This window comes from Gossypium hirsutum, chromosome D06 (assembly GCF_007990345.1).
Source record: "Gossypium hirsutum isolate 1008001.06 chromosome D06, Gossypium_hirsutum_v2.1, whole genome shotgun sequence".
NCBI lineage: Eukaryota > Viridiplantae > Streptophyta > Magnoliopsida > Malvales > Malvaceae > Gossypium > Gossypium hirsutum.
Genome location: NC_053442.1, coordinates 41,277,641 through 41,298,513, shown reverse-complemented (window position 1 = coordinate 41,298,513; position 20,873 = coordinate 41,277,641). Strand labels below are relative to the sequence as shown.

At 34.1% G+C, this 20,873-nt stretch overlaps 2 protein-coding genes across 2 annotated transcripts; one reads left to right on the top strand and one right to left on the bottom strand.

Annotated features, from left to right (window-relative positions):
- Window positions 1–6,752: 6,752 nt before the first annotated feature.
- Window positions 6,753–8,897, top strand: LOC121218408 (uncharacterized). The gene is made up of 3 exons (XM_041095582.1): window positions 6,753–6,899; window positions 7,020–7,191; window positions 7,353–8,897. Exons 1-3 carry the CDS (start codon window positions 6,753–6,755, stop codon window positions 8,291–8,293), a joined length of 1,260 nt encoding a protein of 419 aa, XP_040951516.1. The 3' UTR covers window positions 8,294–8,897.
- Window positions 8,898–14,634: 5,737 nt separating this feature from the next.
- On the bottom strand, window positions 14,635–16,071 carry LOC107962179 (uncharacterized). Its single transcript, XM_016898468.2, has one exon. The coding sequence runs from the start codon at window positions 15,767–15,769 to the stop codon at window positions 14,804–14,806; it is 966 nt and encodes a 321-aa protein (XP_016753957.2). The 5' UTR covers window positions 15,770–16,071; the 3' UTR covers window positions 14,635–14,803.
- Window positions 16,072–20,873: the final 4,802 nt, after the last annotated feature.

The following is a 20,873-nucleotide window of genomic DNA, read 5'->3' as shown; positions in this document are numbered from 1 at the left end:
GTGTTTGGGTATGATTTTAAGTTTTTTTTGGATTGATTTTTGCCCAAGAGAACCCAAGTTTCAGTACCTAACTTAAAGGTATTGGAACATGGCTTGAGAATAGCCAAAATTCTATAATAATAGGCCTAGGTGCTGATACCTTGAGTATAGGTAGCGATACCTAGCCCCTAGACAAGCTTCCCTACACTATTTTGGTCGTTTTGAGCTTCCCGAAGCTCGTACTTGATTTCAAACACCTCTGATCATCCACATAAAGTTTTTATATGTTTTTAAGATGATTTTAAAGCTCTTAAAATGATTTTATCCTATTTTTATGATTTTATTAAATTGTTTTAAAATTTGACGTTATTAGAAAATCTCTGTCTTTCTAAACCAAATGACCTCGATTTAAGCTATAAACTTTGAACACTTGGTTTATGCTTTCGATTTTTCCAGCATGCATTTAATGACCCAAAAATGATTTTTAAGTATATTTGAATATTTATTGATTTTTCCAATTTGGTTTAAAGAACACTAATATGTTGTGAAACGAATGTTTTTATAAAAGAAAATTTTTGGTTTAAGTCTGAAACTGCTTCAATAAAACCTTCCACTTGTACCGTACGTCGAGACACGTGAAAAGTGTTACAAACAATCTGATTATTATTATACAATAATATTTTTAATTCTTATCAATCTTATATTTATTTATCTTAATGTTTATATAAAGACCAATAGTCTTTAATGTCTCATTTTTCCTTTGTTCTAAGTTTTTATTTGTTTATTGGATTAAAATACTAGCATAAATGATAATAGTTTTAATGTAAAATTTTTTATTTTAAAATTTTTCTAATTGAGCTTGTTCATTTTTAGGTAACTAAAAAAAAGAGATGGAGAAGAAAATAAAATTGAAGTAGAAGAATAAATTAAAGATGAAGATGTTTAAATTTTAAAAAAAATATTGAAAGAACTATTAATGTGGGTGACATTGGTGTTATATGAAGCTTCATTAGGAGTTAAAAACAAGAAAATTGGTTTTATTTGAAGTTTTATTTAAAATATTGGAAATTTTAGTATATGTTTTTTCTTTGGTGAAAAGATAGTCTAAAGAAAAATCAAAAGATTACAAAGTAGGACTAGGGAATAAAGAACCCCTAGCAATATCTTCTTCTAAAGTTCTTTGAATCTCCAAAGGTGGGGCTTCAAATAAGCACAATTCTTCATCGTTTGCAAAGGTCATTTAGCTAGAGAGTCCGCTGCATGATTATCCTCTTTATGAATGTATTGTATGAACCACCTTTCTTTTTGGAATAGAATATTTTCAATTCTTCTAATGAGAGAGATACTTGAGGCATTTGAATTATGATCACAAATGACTTTGACTGCCTCTAGATTATTTGACAGAATAAATACTCTATCATCCTCTTACTTTTGTAGTAACAGCAACCCGTCCAAAATTACCCCATAACTCGGCAACGAATACTGAAGACTTCCCTAGGAACCTATTATAGCCTAAAATCCACTTCCCTGTTTCATCCCTAATCATGCCACCTGCAGTAGATAAACCAGTATTTGTTCGAACAACACCATCAGTATTAAGGTAAACACACGTACCTGCGTAAGAGAGCGCATGGAGGGGTCTAGTATTCGCCATGACGTGATTGTATGAACTGTGAAGAATTGGTTGGCCTAGATGAAAGACACTTTGATGAGTTCATTTGGATCCATAGAAATTACTTGGAAATTAGAGAGATTTCTGTTTTTCCAAAGATGTCATGCTAATAAATCCGAAGAAGCAGGCCCAACTAGTATCCCTCGAACTTTGACATAAATATTCCTCTAAATTCGAGATCACCCATTCAATTAAGTTTCTTGAAAAAAAGTATGTTGCTTTCCTTGAGGAATAACTTATAGCAAAACATCTTTTGCAATTGGATAGTCTCTAAGCACATGTAGAAAATCCTCAAAATGATGCCCACAAATGGAACATGATTCATCCTGGCTAATTTTTTTTCGAACTCTCTCGACATTAGTAAGGAGTTGCTACTTGATGATTATTAAAAAGAAATGGCTTACTCTCCAAGGATAGGGAAATTTCCACACAATATTTAAAGCTGAATTTTTGGGATTCCACGATGCTTCCTTCATCATCCAATAAGCAATTTTGACAAAGAATTTACCAGTTGTAGAATGAGACCATGAGATTGAATCCGGGCTTGGAAAGACTAAAGGAGGTAGGATGCTAACAATGTGATGAATGATATCCTCTATCAGCCAGACATGAAAAAGATCAAGATTCCAATCACAATTTTCTGTAACCATCTCACTCAATTTGCAATCTAGGTTAATGTTCGCTTGAGTGGGGACAAGTTTGGATAGAGGTCCCACATTAGGAACCCATGCATCCACCTAACATCATACATTATTTCCATTTCCTATTGACCATATCAAATTATCATGAAGCAGAAGTCATACGTTGGAAATAGATTTCCACAAAAAGAACTTCTACTCTGCGAAATGCATTCCGATACTTTATCCTTAACCCCATACTTTTCTCGAAGAACTTGAACCCATAAGGCCTCAGTTTTGGTGACAAGATTGAAGCCAAGTTTTATCATTCAAGCTGAATTCTGATCACTGAGATGTCAAAACCCAAACCCTCCAAATGATCTAGTTTAACAAATAGCATCCTAACTCACTAACGTCATTTTCCTACTGCCACCAGAAGAACCCCAAATAAAGTGTCTCACCAAACTTTCAATTTCATCACAAACATCTTTTGATACCATTAAAGATTCCACGAGGAAGCTAGAAATGGATAAAATGACCGAGTGTGCAAGAGTAACCCTTACTGTGAAAGAGAGTTTCTGATCCTCCGAACTGGAGAGCTTTTTCTGAATCTTATCTATCAAAAAACTTAGTGTACCTTTGATAATTTTGTGGTGAAAAAGCGGGACTCCCAAATAATTCCTAAAGTCATGGACAGGTTAGAAATCGAGCAGGTCTGTAATCTTCCCCACTAAATCCTTATTGACCCCTATAGAGAAAAAAAACATTAGTCTTATGAGAGTTTACCTTGTACCTTGAAGACCCACAAAAACTCCCAATGAAGTCCTTAAGAAGTTCACTATGCTTCAAGTCCGCTTTACTAAATATCACAAGGTCATTTGCAAAGAATAAATGGATAGAGCAGGCCCCTTATGAGATAAGCGAATGGGATTACACTCCCTAGAAGAGATGGTCGAATACAATACAAACAAATATGGGAAGAGAGGGCGACATTATGAATTATATTAGGAAATTAGGAATAGCTGCAACTCTAAGAAAAGCTTCCACAAAATCTCACCGAACTCTGTCGTAAGCCTTTTCCAAATCAATTTTGATTGCCATCAATTCCATAGTACCCTTACTTATCATAGTATAAGAACTTCCTGCGCTATAATTATATTATCATCAATGTTTCTTCCTGCAATAAATCTTGCTTGCTCTTGGCCAATGATCCTAGGAAAGACAATCTTTAACTTGTTCACTATCACCTTCATAAAAAGTTTATATAAAACAAAACAGAGGTTGATAGGCTAAAATTGAAATAAGCTTTCAGGGTTCTAAAATTTTGGAATTAAAATGATCAGGGTATTCTTTAGATTTGAATCAGTAACATTACCCTCAAAGATCCCCTTAACCAAATTACATATTGCTACTCTCACAACATCCCATTGATTCTGAAAGAGCAAAGCGGGAAAGCCATCACTTCCTGGTGCCATGTCAAAAAGTGCCCTTTTAATCTCCTCATCTAAGACAGGTCTTCCGAGGAAGTCAATATCCATATTCCCAAGTTGTGGGTAGCCACTGGTAGGTAAATTCCTCGTAGGACTGAGAACCTCAGCATACAACTTTTGGAAGAATGTAATAGCCTCTATTTTAAGAGTTTCAGGTTCAAAAATCCATTTTCCATCTAAGTTACACAAGGTCTTTATACTATTTTAATTTCTCCTTTGAATCGTATGCCTATGAAAAACTTAGTATTAAAGTCTCCTAACTTCAACCAGTCACATCTTGATTTTTGCTACCAGAGTAATTCTTCATGATAAAGAATATTTTCTAGTTCCTTTCGAGTTTCCAATTCGCGTTGTGCCAAGTTGTTAGAACCAGGGACATCCATAACGCGCTGAATATCGCTAATTTTTTAATCAAATATTTTTTCGAGTATTGATATGCCCATAGACACATTTATTCCAATCATTGAGTCTTTCAGTGAGTGATTAAGAGAGCCCAAAATGTTACCATCAAAACTCCAGTTATCCGAAAGAAACTCTAGGAAATTTAGGTGTTCCAACCAACCAACTAAAAAACTGAATGGCCTGCCTCTAAGAGGAGATATATTTGATTGTAAAGATAGTAAAATGGGCCTATTGTCTGATTTAATTCTTGGATGATGAGTCACCATACAATTAAGGAAAACCTCTACCTAAGCCTCATTACCTAGAGCCCAATCCAAACGCTTGAACACAGTACCATGACTCTAAGTGAAAGGGGAACCTCTGAAACCCAGATCATCGACTTTATTAATGTCAACAAAATCACTAAAAAAAAGACACCTTTGACCTGTCACTTGGCCACCTTTCTTCTCCCTTGCCAATGGAATTGCGTTGAAATCCTTAATAGCTAACCAAGGAGAATGACCTGAAGGGATAGATAGCCATAAATCCTTCCAGAAAAGCCTCTTTTTTTTTATCTATCTAGGAAACCATAGACGAAAGCAACAAAAATCAGTTGTAATTGAAGAATAGACAAAATATGAGTCAAAATAAATTGAGGATGATTTCTGATCACCTCTACATTAATGGAATCCTTCCGTCCTAGCCAAATACCACCCGATAAACCAACTGATTCTACCCAATGAGTTCTTTCAAACCTCAATTTTGTAATAATAGTATCAGCTTTAAGACCACTAACCCTTGGTTCAAGCAAACTAAAAATATCTAGTTTAAATTCATTACTATATTCTCAAAAAATTCGTGGAAATTTTGGATTCGCACAACCCTACAGATTCCAAGGAAAAAAGGATAAATTCATAATAAAAATTGAAAAAGGAGATAACACATTTATTATCGGGCATGGAAAGTACTATCTGAGCCTTCTGTTTCTCCTGTCACTTTTTCCTTGGCAACTTGGTCATCCAAATCCAAGGAGATAAGATTCGTTGCCATCAACATGGATCCGACAAGAGAGACTTGTGAGCTCACCATAGCCTTAAAATGATTACTTGGTCCCTTAAGAGTTTTATTAATCTTCCAACCACCCTTACGATCCCTTGCTTTTCCACCATTATCGTGACTATTAATCGGGTTAAAAGTATTTCTTAACTTAGCAGCTTTATTAACGCCCTTTGTCCCAGTCAAATTCAAGCTAGAGGTTGCTTGAAAGGTAATTATCGAATGATAATTGGAGTTGAGAATGCTTTCATTTGTGGTCACTGCCCGAACTTCTACTTCTTCAAATGCAGGATTAAAATTTTTTATCATTAAAACCTGCAGGAACCGTGAGCATTTTATCACCCAAATCTCTAACTTCTCAATCAAGAATTCCAGCAGAATTGTCATCAGCAGTATCGGTTTTCCCAGTGTTGGGTTGGATCGCCCCACCTATCAAATGGTCCTTCAAAGGCTCCTTTGGTCCAGGTGCACTGCTGGACCTAGAACTCTGCCCAATCGATAGCCCACTTGTTTTTTACTTGGGCCCTTGTTACGAGTATTGGACCTAGAAATATTCAAAATAGAAGTAGAATTTTTGTTAATTAAAGAACCCACTAACCTTTCCCGAGATCGAACTTCAGATTTCTTTCACCTTGATAATATCTTCCCAAAATCTACATTTACAATTTATTTCCCATTTTTCCATGGCCGAATATCTCTCTTTTTTCCCGAAATTACTCCTTAAAGAATCAACATTGAAAAATAAGGCATGAAATCTCGACCCCGAAAATTTCTCCCCTTCTCCATTCTTTCCAAGTTTGTTCTATTCACGTGAGTTACACTTGGATCTCCTTTCCACCAGCATCCAATGACTGAAATCATCGTTTTAGATCGTCAAGTCTGCATCTGGTCATGGGTTTTTGATTGTCAGAGTATATTCTTCTGATATGTTCCCTGTTGCTTGTATATGCGGATAACCATTCTTGGAGTGGCTATACTGTCCACACGAGAAGAAGAAAATCAATAAGCTTTTGTACTCAAATCATTAAAGATTTCCATTGATGAGGACTTGTGAGATAAGAGGTTTCTCCAGATTGATAAAAATAACCATTCGCACGTATCGACCCCTTATTTGGTTGTCTGTATTAAAATCCAATTTGGTAACCTTCCCCACCATTCCCCCAAGTTCCCTAATACCTCTTTTTTATAGAGATGGCTAGGCAACCCTAGGAGTCTAATCCAAGCCAGGACATTACTAGGATAGGGACTTGTTGAATTGAATCAATAGTACAAGGTTGAACCGTCAAGTATTGCCCGAAGATAATCCATGGTCCTTGTGATAAAACCTTCTCATAATCTTTAGAATTTTGGAATTTTGCTAAATGTTAAACAGTTAATAAGGTAGTTAGTTTGGTAGAAAGCCTGTTAAGCAGTTCATTAAGCAGGTGGTTCTCATGTGTAAATAAAACCTCAAGAATGTATTGATTAAGATTAGAGAATAAAGACTAAAGAATTCTTCTATATTTGTTACATGGTATCAGTTGCTTAGTCTTGGTACGTGCTTCTGTTGTTGCGATTATGGCACCATCAGCCGATTCTAATTTCGTTGATCCTATGAGTTCTGCGTTTTTCGGTCAATGTTTGGTTCAATCCTTCCCTCATCATGACATGATGAAGTTAGAGGGCAATAACTTTGTTCAATGGCAGCAACATATCAGACTGATAGTTGAGGGATATGAGCTGTAAAATTTTTTGGAAGGAATTTTGTCTGCTTCGTCTTAGTTTCTTGCGTCTTTAGAAGGTACGTTAGTTCCAAACCCAGAGGCAGTTATGTTCAATCAATAGGATAAGCTATTGACTTCTTGGCTCCTAAGCACGATTAGCTCATCACTTTTATCATGCTTTACCTCTGCTCAGTCTGCTTGTGATGGCTGGAACATTACAAATCGCCTTTTTGCTGCGTCAACCAGTGTGAAAATCTCTCGCATCAAACATGATCTTCATTCCCTAAAAAAAGGTGAGTTAATTATGACAGTATATATTTCAAGAATAGAGAATACCTGTGCTTTACTTGTAGACTTGGATCGGTGATATCAGATGCTGAAAATGTGGAAGTTGTTTTGGCTGGGCTCCTATCAGATTTTGATGTCCTACTAACATTGGCTTCTTTCTCACCAGAGCCCCTTCCTTTTAGCCGTTTGGTTAATGTACTCCTGGAATTTGGAAGCCGTCAGGTGCGGGCTGTGCGTGAGATTCCCATTCAAGCTAACCATGTTGTGGCATCTGATGTCACTGCAGTTGTTGATTCTGGTTCGGGCGAAGGTCGAACGACAGTGGGTCTACGAGGGCGTGGCTCCTGGTCGCGCATGCAGTGCCAGATTTACAATCGATTTGGCCACATAGTGCAACGATGCTTCTATCGTTTTAATCGGTCTTATGATGGTCCAAATACCTCCACCATGCTGAGGTTTTCACCGTCCGTGTATAATCGACAAGAAAAGGTTAGAGCGTCGCAAGCTAGGTTTTTTTGTGATAGAATGAAGTTGGTTTTGCAGGGGATTCAAATGGGCAGTGGTCTATTAGCCCGTCTGGGTGTTATGAAAGGCATAGGCCGCATTATGCAGGCCAATCTGCTGGGCAGTATCGTAGGTCAGATTCTCGTCAGAATTTTGGGCCGATTCATGGGCAACAGCATAGTTAGTTCTTTGGGCGGCAAACTGGGCACTATTTTGGGCCAACTAACAACCAGTATTTTAGGCCTGTTAATTGGAAACATAATGTGCATCAGTTTGGGTTGCATGCAGGTCAGCATATTGGGCCTCTTGATGAGCAGATTAATGGGCCGAATAATGTACCTATCAATGGGCTTAATACTAATTTTGTTGGTGGACAGTTTAATGGGCCTAATGCTAATTTTGTTGATGTTGAGGGTTCTATGCAAAAAAAACGCTAATCTGTTGGTGTCTCGTGGCAGACAAAACCTCGAGCACATGTTTTTTATTCTTCTCAGTGTGTTGGATTACCTCGACTTCCTAATTTTTATGCTTCTTATTTTTCGGATGCCACACAATACGGTTCTAATTTTGATAATACTAATTCATCTGATCATATGCCGATAGGGTCCTCATCTTGGTATCCAAATTCAGGGGCAACTCATCATGTGTGTCAGAATATATATGATTTAAATGCCTTCACTCCATATAAAGGTACTTCTTCTCTTTTAATGGGGAATGGAGCTCCCACTAATATTTCATCTATTAGGAGTGTTGTTCCATGTCGAAGAAAAAGTTATTGTATCTTTCTAATGTTTTGTGCGTACCAAGTATCCGGAAGAACCTTATGTCTGTTTCTCAATTTACTGTTGACAACAATGTATTTTTTGAATTTTACCCCTCTTATTGTGTTGTTAAGGACATTCAGACACAAGAGATTTTACTGTAGGGTCAAGTTCATGATGATCTCTATCAGTTTTCAGCTAGTTCGTCAGTTCTTTCTAATATTGTTCCTTCTGTTCATAATGCTGGCTCCGAGATGATGATGTTTTCTCTCTATGGCATAAAAGGCTTGGTCATCCTTCTTTTGTGACTGTTAAGCTTGTACTTGGAAACTGTAAAATTGTTTCGAATAAAAAATGTCTTGATATTGTTTGTGGTGCTTAACAGAAAGTGAAATCACATAAGTTGCACTTTTCATATTCTTACAGTGAATATACAAATTTGTTTGAATTAATTGTCTTTGATTTGTGGGGCCAGCCTCTGTTCATTATGGTGGTAATCTGTATTATGTTTCGTTTGTTGACATGTGTAGTCAATTTACCTAGGTTTATCTGATTAAGTGTAAATCTCAAGTAGTTGAGTGTTTCATTCAGTTTCAAAAAATGGTTAGCACTCAATTTGGGAAGCCTATTAAGAAATTTCAAAGTGATTAAAGCGGTGAGTTTCGTGCGTTTACTTCAGTTCTAGCTAGTCATGGGATTGTTCATCGTATTTCCTACCCTCATACTTTAGAACAAAATGGTGTTGTCGAACGCAAACACAGGCATATTGTAGAAACTGGACTTACACTTTTGGCTCAGGCGAACTTACCTATGAAATATTGGGGCTATGAATTTTGTAGTGTTGTGCATCTTATTAATCGACTGCCTATTTTGGTCTTGAAAGGTCAGTCTCCATATCAGAAGCTTTATGGTTGTGCGCCTACGTATGATCACTTACAGGTGTTTGGTTGCTGTTGTTTTCCATATTTACGTCCTTTTGTGTCTTACAAATTGGATTTTCGCTCACAGCCATATACGTTTTTGGGGTATAGTTCTCAGCATAAGGGGTATTTTTGTCTCACTCTAGAGGGTAAAATTGTTATTTCTAGACATGTTGTATTTGATGAATGACAGTTTTTGTTTCATTCATCTGGTTTGTTCACTGTTTAGTCATCTTCTCTCTCCCCCACATATGTTCTTGTTGTTCTAGCTTCTTCAGTTCAGTCTGCTACACAACCTAGTCACACTACTGTTCCGTCACCAACTGTGCCTTTGCCTTTTGATCCAGATTGTAATTCTAATCGATCTATTACGGTTGAGTTACCTGATACGTATAATTCCTGTGAGCCAGTCTTAGATGATTCATGAGCTGAATACGGGAATAATATAAGAGAGAGGTGTTTTTTGAGTTCGTCTACAGAAACTAGTCCAGTTAATCAGTTCAGTGTGTCTCTGGCTGTTACTTCCTGTCCTGCAGGAAATGTTCATGCTATTGTTCCTCGGTCTAAGGCAAGCATTTTTAAGCCTAAAGCTTTGTCAGTTGCAGTTGATTTTGAACCTCGAACTGTTGATGAGGCTTTTGCTCATACGAAATGGAAGTCTACAGTTCAAGCTGAGTTTGATGCTTTAATGGTAAACTCTACATGAGAGTTGGTTTCACTACCTCCTGGTCGTAAAGCAATTGGATGTAAATGGTTGTTCAAAATTAAAAAGAATCCTGATGGGTCAATTAGTCGTCGAAAAGCTTGGTTAGTTGCAAATGGGTGCTCTCAAGTTCCTGGTTGTGATTTCAAAGAGACATTTAGCCCAGTTGTCAAACCTGCCACTATTAGAACCATTTTGTCCGTTGCTGTGACTAATGGTTGGAGTCTTCGTTAAGTTGAGGTATATAATGCTTTTTTGAATGGAGATCTAACTGATGAAGTGTTCATGCAGCAGCCTTCAGGATATGTTCGATATGGTCCAGATGGTAAGCCTTTGGTGAGCCGTCTGACGAAGGCTTTATATGGATTGCGGCAAGCTCCTCGTGCCTGGTTTGAAATTTTGAACAAATTCTTATATCTACTAGGTTTGTTTTGTCTAAAGCTGATGCCTCATTGTTTGTTAAAGTGTCAACCACATCCACTGTTTATATCTTGATTTATGTGGATGATATTTTTATCACTGGAATTTCAACTAATGAGATAAAATGTTTTGTTCAGCAACTACATAACAAGTTGTCTCTAAAGGATATGGGTGAGCTCCGTTATTTTTTGGGAATTGAGGTCAGTCGATCTCCCACTGGTAGCCTTTATTTATGTCAGCGCAAGTACATTCAAGATCTTATTGAAAGGAGTTCTCTGACTAATGCAAAGAATGTTCATACACCAATGGTTACTTCGTCGAATTTATCTAAAGATGATGGTGAAACGCTTGTTGATCCTATTGAGCACAAAAGTCTGGCTGGTGCTCTTCAGTATGTGGTTCTCACTCGACCAGATATTGCCTATACTGTAAATCATATTTGTCAATTTATACATGCACCTACTACAGTTCATTTGATAGCCTTAAACCGTATTCTGAGATATTAACATGGTACTATTACTCATGGACTAGTTTTCGAAGGTCCGATAGACTGTCTTTAGTTGGATATGCGGATGTCAACTGGGGTCTTGATTATCGTCGGTCTACAACAAGGTTTTGTGTTTTTTTTGTCATACACCTATTTCATGGTGTTCTAAGAAACAACAAGTGGTATCTCGATCGACGGTAGAGGCTGAGTATAAAAGTCTCGCTACAGCTTCCAGTGACGTTACGTGGTTAGTATCATTGTTACAAGAGTTACGAATCAATTCTACTGATCCTCCTACAGTCTGGTGTGATAATTCAAGTGTGGTTGCTATTACAGCCAATCCAGTATTACATTCCAAGTTTAAACATGTTGAGCTTGACTTTTTTTTGTTCGTGAAAAAGTGGCTAGTGGGTCTCTAGTTGTCGGTGAAGTACCTGCTTGTGATCAAGTAGCTGATATTCTTACTAAACCATTGACGGTCTCCTTGTTTTCTCATTTTTAAAGTCTACTTCGTGTTGAACCTGTTGATAAGTTGGGTGAATGTTAAACAATTAATAAGGTAGTTAGTTTGGTAGAAAGTCTGTTAAGCAGTTGGTTTTCATGTGTATATAAAACCTCAACAATGTATTGATTAATATCAGAGAATAAAGACTAAAGAATTCTTCTATGTTTCTTACTCTAAAAAATATCCATTTTTCTATATCCATCATTTGAAAGGGTTGAAATGGTCTCCAAAGTCCATAAACTTTATTTTGTAGCGTTGTGAAACCAATATTCCTTCCCAACAGTTTGAGAATCACAGAAGTAGACATGTCTTTAACTAATAATTTTTGAACTCTATCCAAGAACACAATGGCGGGGATGAAATTGAGTATCAACTTTTTAACGTCACTTCTAATAGTGAAAAAGTCTTATTGGTAGCGTTTGAATCTCTCTCCCAATAAGAAACGGTAGAACCTTTCCCCATAACCATATTTTTCTAGGACAAGGTTAGAATCAGTGTTGAATCAACATCCATCACATCTTCAATATTAGACGTCGGGTCTTTGAAACAAACCTTCTTGGTGTTTGAATCGCTAGAAATATATATCTTTTTTTTTAGAGAGAGTCCATGGTGAAAGGGAAATTTACCCTTAGTATTTGTTTTTTTTTTGGAAAGATGGTATGTGTAATTTTAAATGTTACAAAAATTAAAGGTAAGAGTAAAGTGATGAATCTTAAATATTTGAAAGCAACAATAAGTTAAAAATATGAGTAATTAACCTAAAACTATGTTTAATTAAAATTATAAACTTTGCATAATATCTTATATTATATCTTATATATTTAAATGTCATGTGAATTAATTATTCTGTTGATATATGTACAACAATGCTTTTAACTATTTTAATAGAAATTAAATTTTAAAATATTTTAAAAAATAATTATGTTTATTTAATTTTTATTTTAATTAATTTACTTTTTTTCTATAAATTAATTTTCCTTTTACACAATAGTGAATCCAGAAAATTTTTTAATAAGATCAAAATTTAAGTATAATTTTTCTTTAAATCAAATTATAAGTTTATTATTATTTTATAATTTTATTATTTTTGAAGGGGCTAAATAGAATTTTTTATTTATTTTTAGGAGTTTAAAATGTAATTTTAGTATATATTAAATTATAATTTATTTATTTGTAAGAGGATTGAGTTGAAAGTTTTTCATTTTGAGGGACCAAAATACAATTTTACTATATATTAATTTATAATTTTCTATTCACAAGATAACTAAATTAAAATTTTTCATTTTTGGGAGGCCAATACCCTTGCCTACCCCTCAAATCGCCTCCACTTTTCATATATATATATTACTTTTATGTATAAAATTAGAGGTGTTCATGAGTCGGATCGGGCCCAATAAAAAATTTAGGCCAAGGGCCTTGCCCATAAATGGGCCTACAATTTTACCCAAACTCGGCCCGGTTCGTCCGTATTGTTTTTTAAAAAATATAATAAATCAAAAATATAAAAAATTAAAATAAATATTTCTCAACAAATTGAAAATAAATTAAAAATATGCATACTTAAATAACACTAACATAGGTACAACTTAACAAGTAAATGTCTCTAAAATAGTAATAAAATTAATAATAAAATAATAGTTATATAATAACAACAAAATAGTAGCAACATAATAGTGAAATGGTAGCAAAATAGTGAAAAAAAAAAACAAGAAAATAACAAAAAATAGTAAAAAAACAACAACAATAAAACAGTAAAAAAATAGATTTTTTTTTTGCATATTTGGGTTGGGCCGGGCCCAGGTTAAAAAAATCTTACCCGAGGCTCGACCTGTTTTTTAAATGAGTATTATTTTTTTGCCCAAACCCATTTTTTTAGTCTAGTTTTACCCAAAACTTCCCATTTTCAAACGGGCCGGGTAGCCCGACTCATGAGCAGGTCTATTTAAAACTACTTAATTTTTTTTCGCAAAAGCTAAAATATATAGATTTCTAATCTTATTAAAAAACGCATAGTTTTATAATATAATCATATTTTAGAAAATCTATAAAAAAAATACAATATAATATTATCTACAAATTTTATAAAAATTATAAAATAATTTAATATATTTTAATTTAAATATACAATCTCGTTGATTGTAATTAATAATAATTTAATGCACTATTTTCCTTCCTCTCTAGACTTCAACCTGGGATGAAAGGGTTTTAATGAAGCACTGTTGTTTAAAAAAAATCAAGTTTTTTAGAAAAAAAAAAAAGAAACAAGATTATATGAGGATCTTATGGTACATGAATAAATACGTTAACCTCCATTGTGTTGGTTTAGCATTAAGGACAAGCTGATTACAAAATTTTGTGAGCACCGAATCTCAAAATATTACCTATTTTTTAATTGATTCCCAAAAGCTTTTGATTTGTCTTATATCGCGTAAACTTCACAAGCGACGAATTAATATTAAATGTTGTTTGTATTAAGAGTGTAATCAAATCCAATTTAAAATTTGAAGTTGGACATTCATTCGAGATAAAAAGAACAAAGAAAACCAAGTTGTTGAAACCTAACTCATATCCGAAGTTCCACTTAGGTTTAAATCTAAAATTTTCATTACTACTTAAAATTCTTAAAATTTTTTATTAAACATTCAAGTATTATCATACTTTATTATATAATTTAGTATTCGAATTTGATATTATTTTTAATATTGAATATGTGTTTTTTTGTTCAATATGATATTTGTATTTGTTAGAAGTTACAAATTTTGGTACCAAAGATTATTGTATTATTTTTTTAATGTTTAATTCAAGTTTTTTTTATTGATTTGATAAAAGAATAGACAAAAGTAACACCATTATTTTAGATGCCAGAATATGTAACCATTGCTAAATATAGTACCACATTGGACAAAAAGTATATCCATATATTAAAGTGTTGACAGTGTAAAAAAAAAATGAAAGAGAGTATATCCATAAGATTAGAAAGGACTAGTACCAAAAAATTGAAGGGAAAGCAAGCAAGCAATATTGGTTTACTCCCTTTCTCCCAATCAAAATGTGGCTAATTAATTACTTTTTTTTCAAATTAAACCCTAGAAAATTGCAAGCACCATTCTTATATGTAGCTTTGGCAAGGAAAATTGCAATGCAACACTTGAATGAATTCTGACTCGTATATATAAATTTACAGTTGAAATTACAACAAATACAAGTTCCCTTGCCCATCATAATTGCTGCAGATTCAACCAGAAGCTAAACCTCCACAACCAACCGCTATAAACAAAAGACAACGAGGATATTCCGATTTGGATATATCGTCATACTTAAACCAATGTCATCTTTGTTTTCTGGTGTGTTCCAATATATATTAGTATGAGGCAGCATACAACGGAAAGTAAAAGGGCAACGCCCCGCCCCCCTATAAGTCCAGCAAGAATAACCATCACAAGCAGAACTACGTACCCTGTCCCTGAATTCCTTTTTCTAACATTCTCCGGTTCTGACTCAACCTGCAAGACTTGATCTCCTCCTTCAGTTTCTGATTCATCTTCTTCATTGGCTACTTGATTACTTGATTCCTTATCCTTCTTCTTGTTACTCTTCCCTTGCTTCTTACTCTTTTCATGACGCAACTTCTTTGGAACAAATTTCTTGATTAAACTTGTTTTGAATCTTGCACTCCGACTACGCTCACTCTTACATGTAATGATTGCGGTTTCCCTTCTTATCTCATCTTTCAATTCGATAACCTCGCAAGGATCAGGGAAGTCAGTTCCTTGTGGTTTCTCAACCAATTGATCTGCTCTTGATTTCAAACCTTTTCGAATCCAAGAATCGAAGAAAAGGGTCTTGGATTGGGGTCTCGAGAAACCCAGAAAATGTGTGCCAACAAACTCAATTACCACAAGTAACAATGCAGCCATCATGATCCAAACCGCAAGATTTCTGGTACTAACAGCCAGAGCCACCATTAAAGAAATTTTAAACACGAGATGCAGGCCAATCTTCTCACCATCCCCTTCTCTCGTAATTATTACTAATTCGCCATCATCCATGTCATGAGATTGTAGCTCTTCATTGCAGGGAGGGGAAGGGATTAGGATCTGGGGACCGGATTTCTTTTTAGATGACCTCCGCAAGCGATCACGGTTCTTAATGAACAGATCGATGAGGGATGTCGGGAATCCAGTCTCCACCACAAGGGATCCGCCGCGTTTGGGGGATTGGTGGAGGCCGGCAACAAGCCGTGAGATACGGGTTACTTTGGCTTTCTTCCATGGAAAATGCATGGTGAAAAAAACAAAAGAAAACCCAAAATAAACACTGGGTTTTCTTTCTTTATTTGCTTAATTTCTTCGTGATGAAGGAAAATAGAAACAGAAAAATAGTACAGAAAAGAAATGGAAAAGAGCAATTACATGAAGATGATAATGAAGGTGAAGCCGAAGATGATTAATGATGTTTTAAAGCACGGCTCAAGAGCAGGAGACAGGAAAGTAGAATACGCGTGGGGGAGATGGGTTTGGTTTCAGAGGAAAGTGGAGACTGAAGGGAGGGATTTATTTTATTTTATTTTATTTTATAATTAAATAGAAGAAATGAAAGGAGACGGAATGATGTTGTTGTTATGATTGTTACATTAATTTCTAAAGATGAATTATTTTTACTAAATTTAACTTTAAAATAATATTTTACTAAAATTTCAAACTTTTACCTATCCTGTTAACAAATACTTACAACTTCACTTTTTTAATAAAAAGTTCACCTACTTTGATATATCAATCTTTTTTTTACTTAAAAAAGTTATTTTTATTATATTTAACATAATACTAAAATTTCATTGTTATTAAAAAAAATGTACAAGCACCAAGACATCATTAAAGATGGTTAACATATCTAACAATGAAAACCAACAGAGGTGGGAAGGAGACCCATGCTAAAGTAAAGCCCTAGTCAAAGCTTTGCGAAAACAAAGTCCGCCACTATCCCTTCAAATGCATGAAAGAAGAACAGGGGAGGAATCAAGGCGAAGGCCCTAATCTTTGATTCTCATTTCCATAAAGGCCTTTGTTCTTTCTAGTGGGTAGAAGCCAAACTTGCAACAAACCAAAACATGGCAAGGCATAAAGTAGAAAAACAAAAACGAAAGAAACTTGATCATAGCTCTCCTACAACCATAAGTTTGGAGCATAAACAAGTTGGACTTAGAGACCTGGGCAGCATAACTTGAGCAGAGAAGAAAAACCTTCTATTGGAACAGATAGTTGATAATGGTTAGATAAACAAAGTGCTTGGATGGAGGTGATGGCTGCAGTGCGGACTTAAGGTGACACTGTAAAAAGAAGAAAAAACAAGAATACAAAAGGTTGTTTCTATGTTTGCAGAGCCTAGCTTAGTGAGTAAATTCACTATATTTCAACCCAATACAACTAGTGGTTGTAAAACCAAGCAGCAAACTTGTTTTATTCTTTTAATGCAATTACAAGAATACGTTCCTAAATGAACAAATAATTGCTCCCAATACTTAGTACAAAACCTATACAAGTATCCCAAATATATAAAAGTTTCAAAATTTGCTAATATACTAGATCAATTACAATCTAATCCCTTATAAATAGTAGCTAAACTAGAAAGTATAATAAAATAATAAATACAAATATAAAATGAACTGCTGGATATATGCTTTCTATGCTATCCCGATCGAATCTCCATAATTCAAGGGATTCGATTGCTTGATTGCTCCAATATAACAAGTTGCTTTAAATGGATTGATTGTTATAGATGAGCTTTCATATTTTTGTAATATCAGCATCCTTTGAAGCCCAAATATTTTTTTTTCAAAAATCGCCAACTCCAAACATGGCAAGCTACTAAGTTTGTTACAGTGCTAGCCATAATGGACACTAGCATTCGCACTTGATGAGGGAAAATTTGATATATGTAAATATGATTCTTTTCATGCTTTACTGTATTTTTGAGTAAAATTGAGTCTTTTTAAGTGTTTAATAAGTTGTGTGTCGAATTTAGGTCTTATTGTATTTGTGTGCTCAATCTCGTACTTTAAATTCTATTTCGATTCTAAGAAGAAAATGGTTCTAAATAAGTGTTAAATGGTTTTGAAAGACCAAATTGAAGTTAATGCAACTAAAGAGTAAGTTATGTCGTGAAAAGGAGCTTCTTGAGCTCATGACGTTGTGAAACATGATTATGGGAGAAGGGCTTGATAGCCGATCATGTCGTGACATGAGGGAACACAACACCACAACATTGGCTCACTAAGTCACAACATGCTCGTGATGAAGTCATGGTGTTGAAGCAACTTTTGGGAGAAGCTTTTCATCAAAGTCATGGGGTCGACCCCATAGATCCATACTTGGATGGTTATTAAGGGAATTTGTGTGTCATTTTGAGTTTTTGGCCTTTGTTAAGTGGGTTTTTTTGTAAGGGAATAAAGTAGAGGTAGAGCTAGGAAATTTGGATTATGGAGTCAATTTTTTAAAAAATTAAAAATTTATAAAAGTAATATAAACTAATGCATAATATTTTTTTTCTTCAAGTTCTTCCTCGACTTTACTAGTACACTTTTTTTAAAATATTTTTCATTCTTGTTAAACATTTAGAACAAATAAAGTTAAGCCTTAAACACACAAAGGTGTTCACAAAACCAACATACTAGTAATTTTTTTCACAAAAATAAAAATCATGTAAGTGTTTTTTGGTGTATTGAGAATGCAATATATCATAATAATCACACTAGCAACAACAATTTCTAAATAAAAATGCTAAATTTCTAATAAATATTCAAGAAGTTCAAGGTTATAGATACAATTAATCTTAATTTATTCAAGGATTTGTATTAATGTAACACCTCTAACCCATCTCTATTGCTGGATTAGGGTTACAGAGTATTACAGTACATATCAAATCAAATGACAACATAAAATCATTCAATTATTAAATTAAATATTAAAACAATAATCATTAATGGCATATATATGAATACATACCTTATATTGAGCTTACAGAACCTAAAAATCATTTTGGGAACAGTTTGGGACTGATTTGAAACAAAATAGAAAAATGTAAGAAAAACTGAAAACAGGGGTCACACGGCTGTGTGGCTTAGGGACATAGCCATGTGGCCAAACCGTGCACAATTCGAAAAAGGGTCACACGATCGTGTCGCTAGACCATGTGCCCGATCGTGCACAATTCAAAATCAGGTCACACAACCATGTCACTGACTATCTGTGATTCGAAATAGGGTCACACTGTCCTGTCACCAGGCTATGTGACAACTTGTAACTGTGTGGAACAAACTTGCACCAAAATGAAATAAGCCACTTGGCCGTGTGGAGTGACCATGTGAGGCACCACTTACAGGCCTTCAAAACACATCCAAACAAGCTTAAAGCATACCAAAACATTCAACTTAAATGCCTAACTAATATGCCTTCATTGGCACCACAATTTATAATAAACAACAAGGAATTTAACTAAAGATGCAATCATCATATGAATCTTATTCTATCATCAATAAGGTTTCAAATATCAAATACTAAAATCGTTCATTCATGTTACTTACCAAAGACAAATATATTCAATTCTAAAACTATAAGATACCAATGCTAAATTGACCATTTCTATATCTATTCATAAGTAAGATACCAAAACCAAACATGCCTACCATTCAAATGGCACAAAATAACTTCATGCCAAATAAGATCAACATTCCACATCCATCACAACATCAACAAGAAACATAAATTTAACATTATATACCAACATTCACTTAATTTACAAATTCATCTACAACTTTAAGTTTGGCAACTTCAAAACCTTATATACATGTCACAAACCAAAATAACCAAATTAAAGACTACCGAACAAAGGTTGGATAGTGTAAGCTCTGAAGTTGATCTGTCCATAGCTTAAGAAGCTTAGTAAGCCCATAGCTAAAATTCAACTCAACTTACCTCAATTAACACTTGAATACAAAAGAACTTAAACTATTTAACCCTGACAATCATTTACAAAATCACATAACATTAGTGCTGAAACTTTTCATCATATAATTGATATCCCACAATAGTTCAAACCAATTCAATTCATATATATAAACATCTCTATATTTTTTATCACATCAATTCTAAAATGTAACATACTAGTATGATCATTCTCGATATAACATTACAATGAATATAATTCAGATTTATCAAATAGTTTTAACCTTAGTCACATAATTTCATGGCCCAATGAACTATAGAAACATGACTCGGATACTCGGGTTTTCCCCAAAACACACTAGAGAGCATCGGGATGCTAACAGAGACAACGAAGTGCAAACAAAGGCACTGAAGTGCAAACAGAGGCATCGAAGTGCAATCTCGTACAAGTGTGCATTCTAACCCTATTGGCATGCCAATCGTATCCTAATCGTTTACTATGTTCATACGAGCATTTTAATTGAATTAATCACATTAACAAATCATAGGCACTTCCATAATATCCGTACACATACTGTAATTCCATTACGTCTATTCCAAGATAATATAATTCATATTTCACAACTTCCAAATAAGTACACACTCACTTTATACTTAATTATGAATAATTTATAATTACAATTCCACTAACAAATATTTGACCATATTTCAATTTAAACAAATTCAAATAGCATAAATTGTAATCATATATACTTAATCGTATACACTATGAACTTACCTAATATATGCTATCGATTGACTCGTAAGGACTAATCCGCGTTTTTTCTTTTTCTCTAATTATCCTCCGTACGATTCAATTCTTGATATGTATAATGATTAAATTCAAATACAATATCAAACTCATTTCTATGCATGAGACCTTTAAATTTCATTTTACAAAATTTTCCTAAACTTTTACACTTTATTCAATTTAGTCCTTAATACCAAAACTATTTAAATTTTCACTTTTAACCTCTAATTCTTTTAACCAAATTTAATAACACCCTAAAACAACCTTTAAACATCCAAATTTTCACAATTAACATGCTAAATTTTTACATAATTTCAAATTAATCCCTAGGTTCAAAACTAAAAAAAATTCATTTATAAAATAGTCCTAATCAACAACCAAGATTACAAATTCATCATTTAATCTAATAAACAACTAGAATTCATCAATAATATGTTTCAAAACCTTTAACAATTTTACAAAATAGTCCCTGGGTTAGCTAGTCTACAATGTTCTCAAAAACATAAATTTACAAAAAAACGATTTCAAAATGGACTTACATGCAAGGGAGTATCAATAGCCAAACCTTCAAGCTTTTTTTCTATGGTGTTTTGGTTTTCTAAGGTTGAAGAAGATAGGTGATAATGCTTAATTCATTTTCTTTTTATTTTTTTCTTA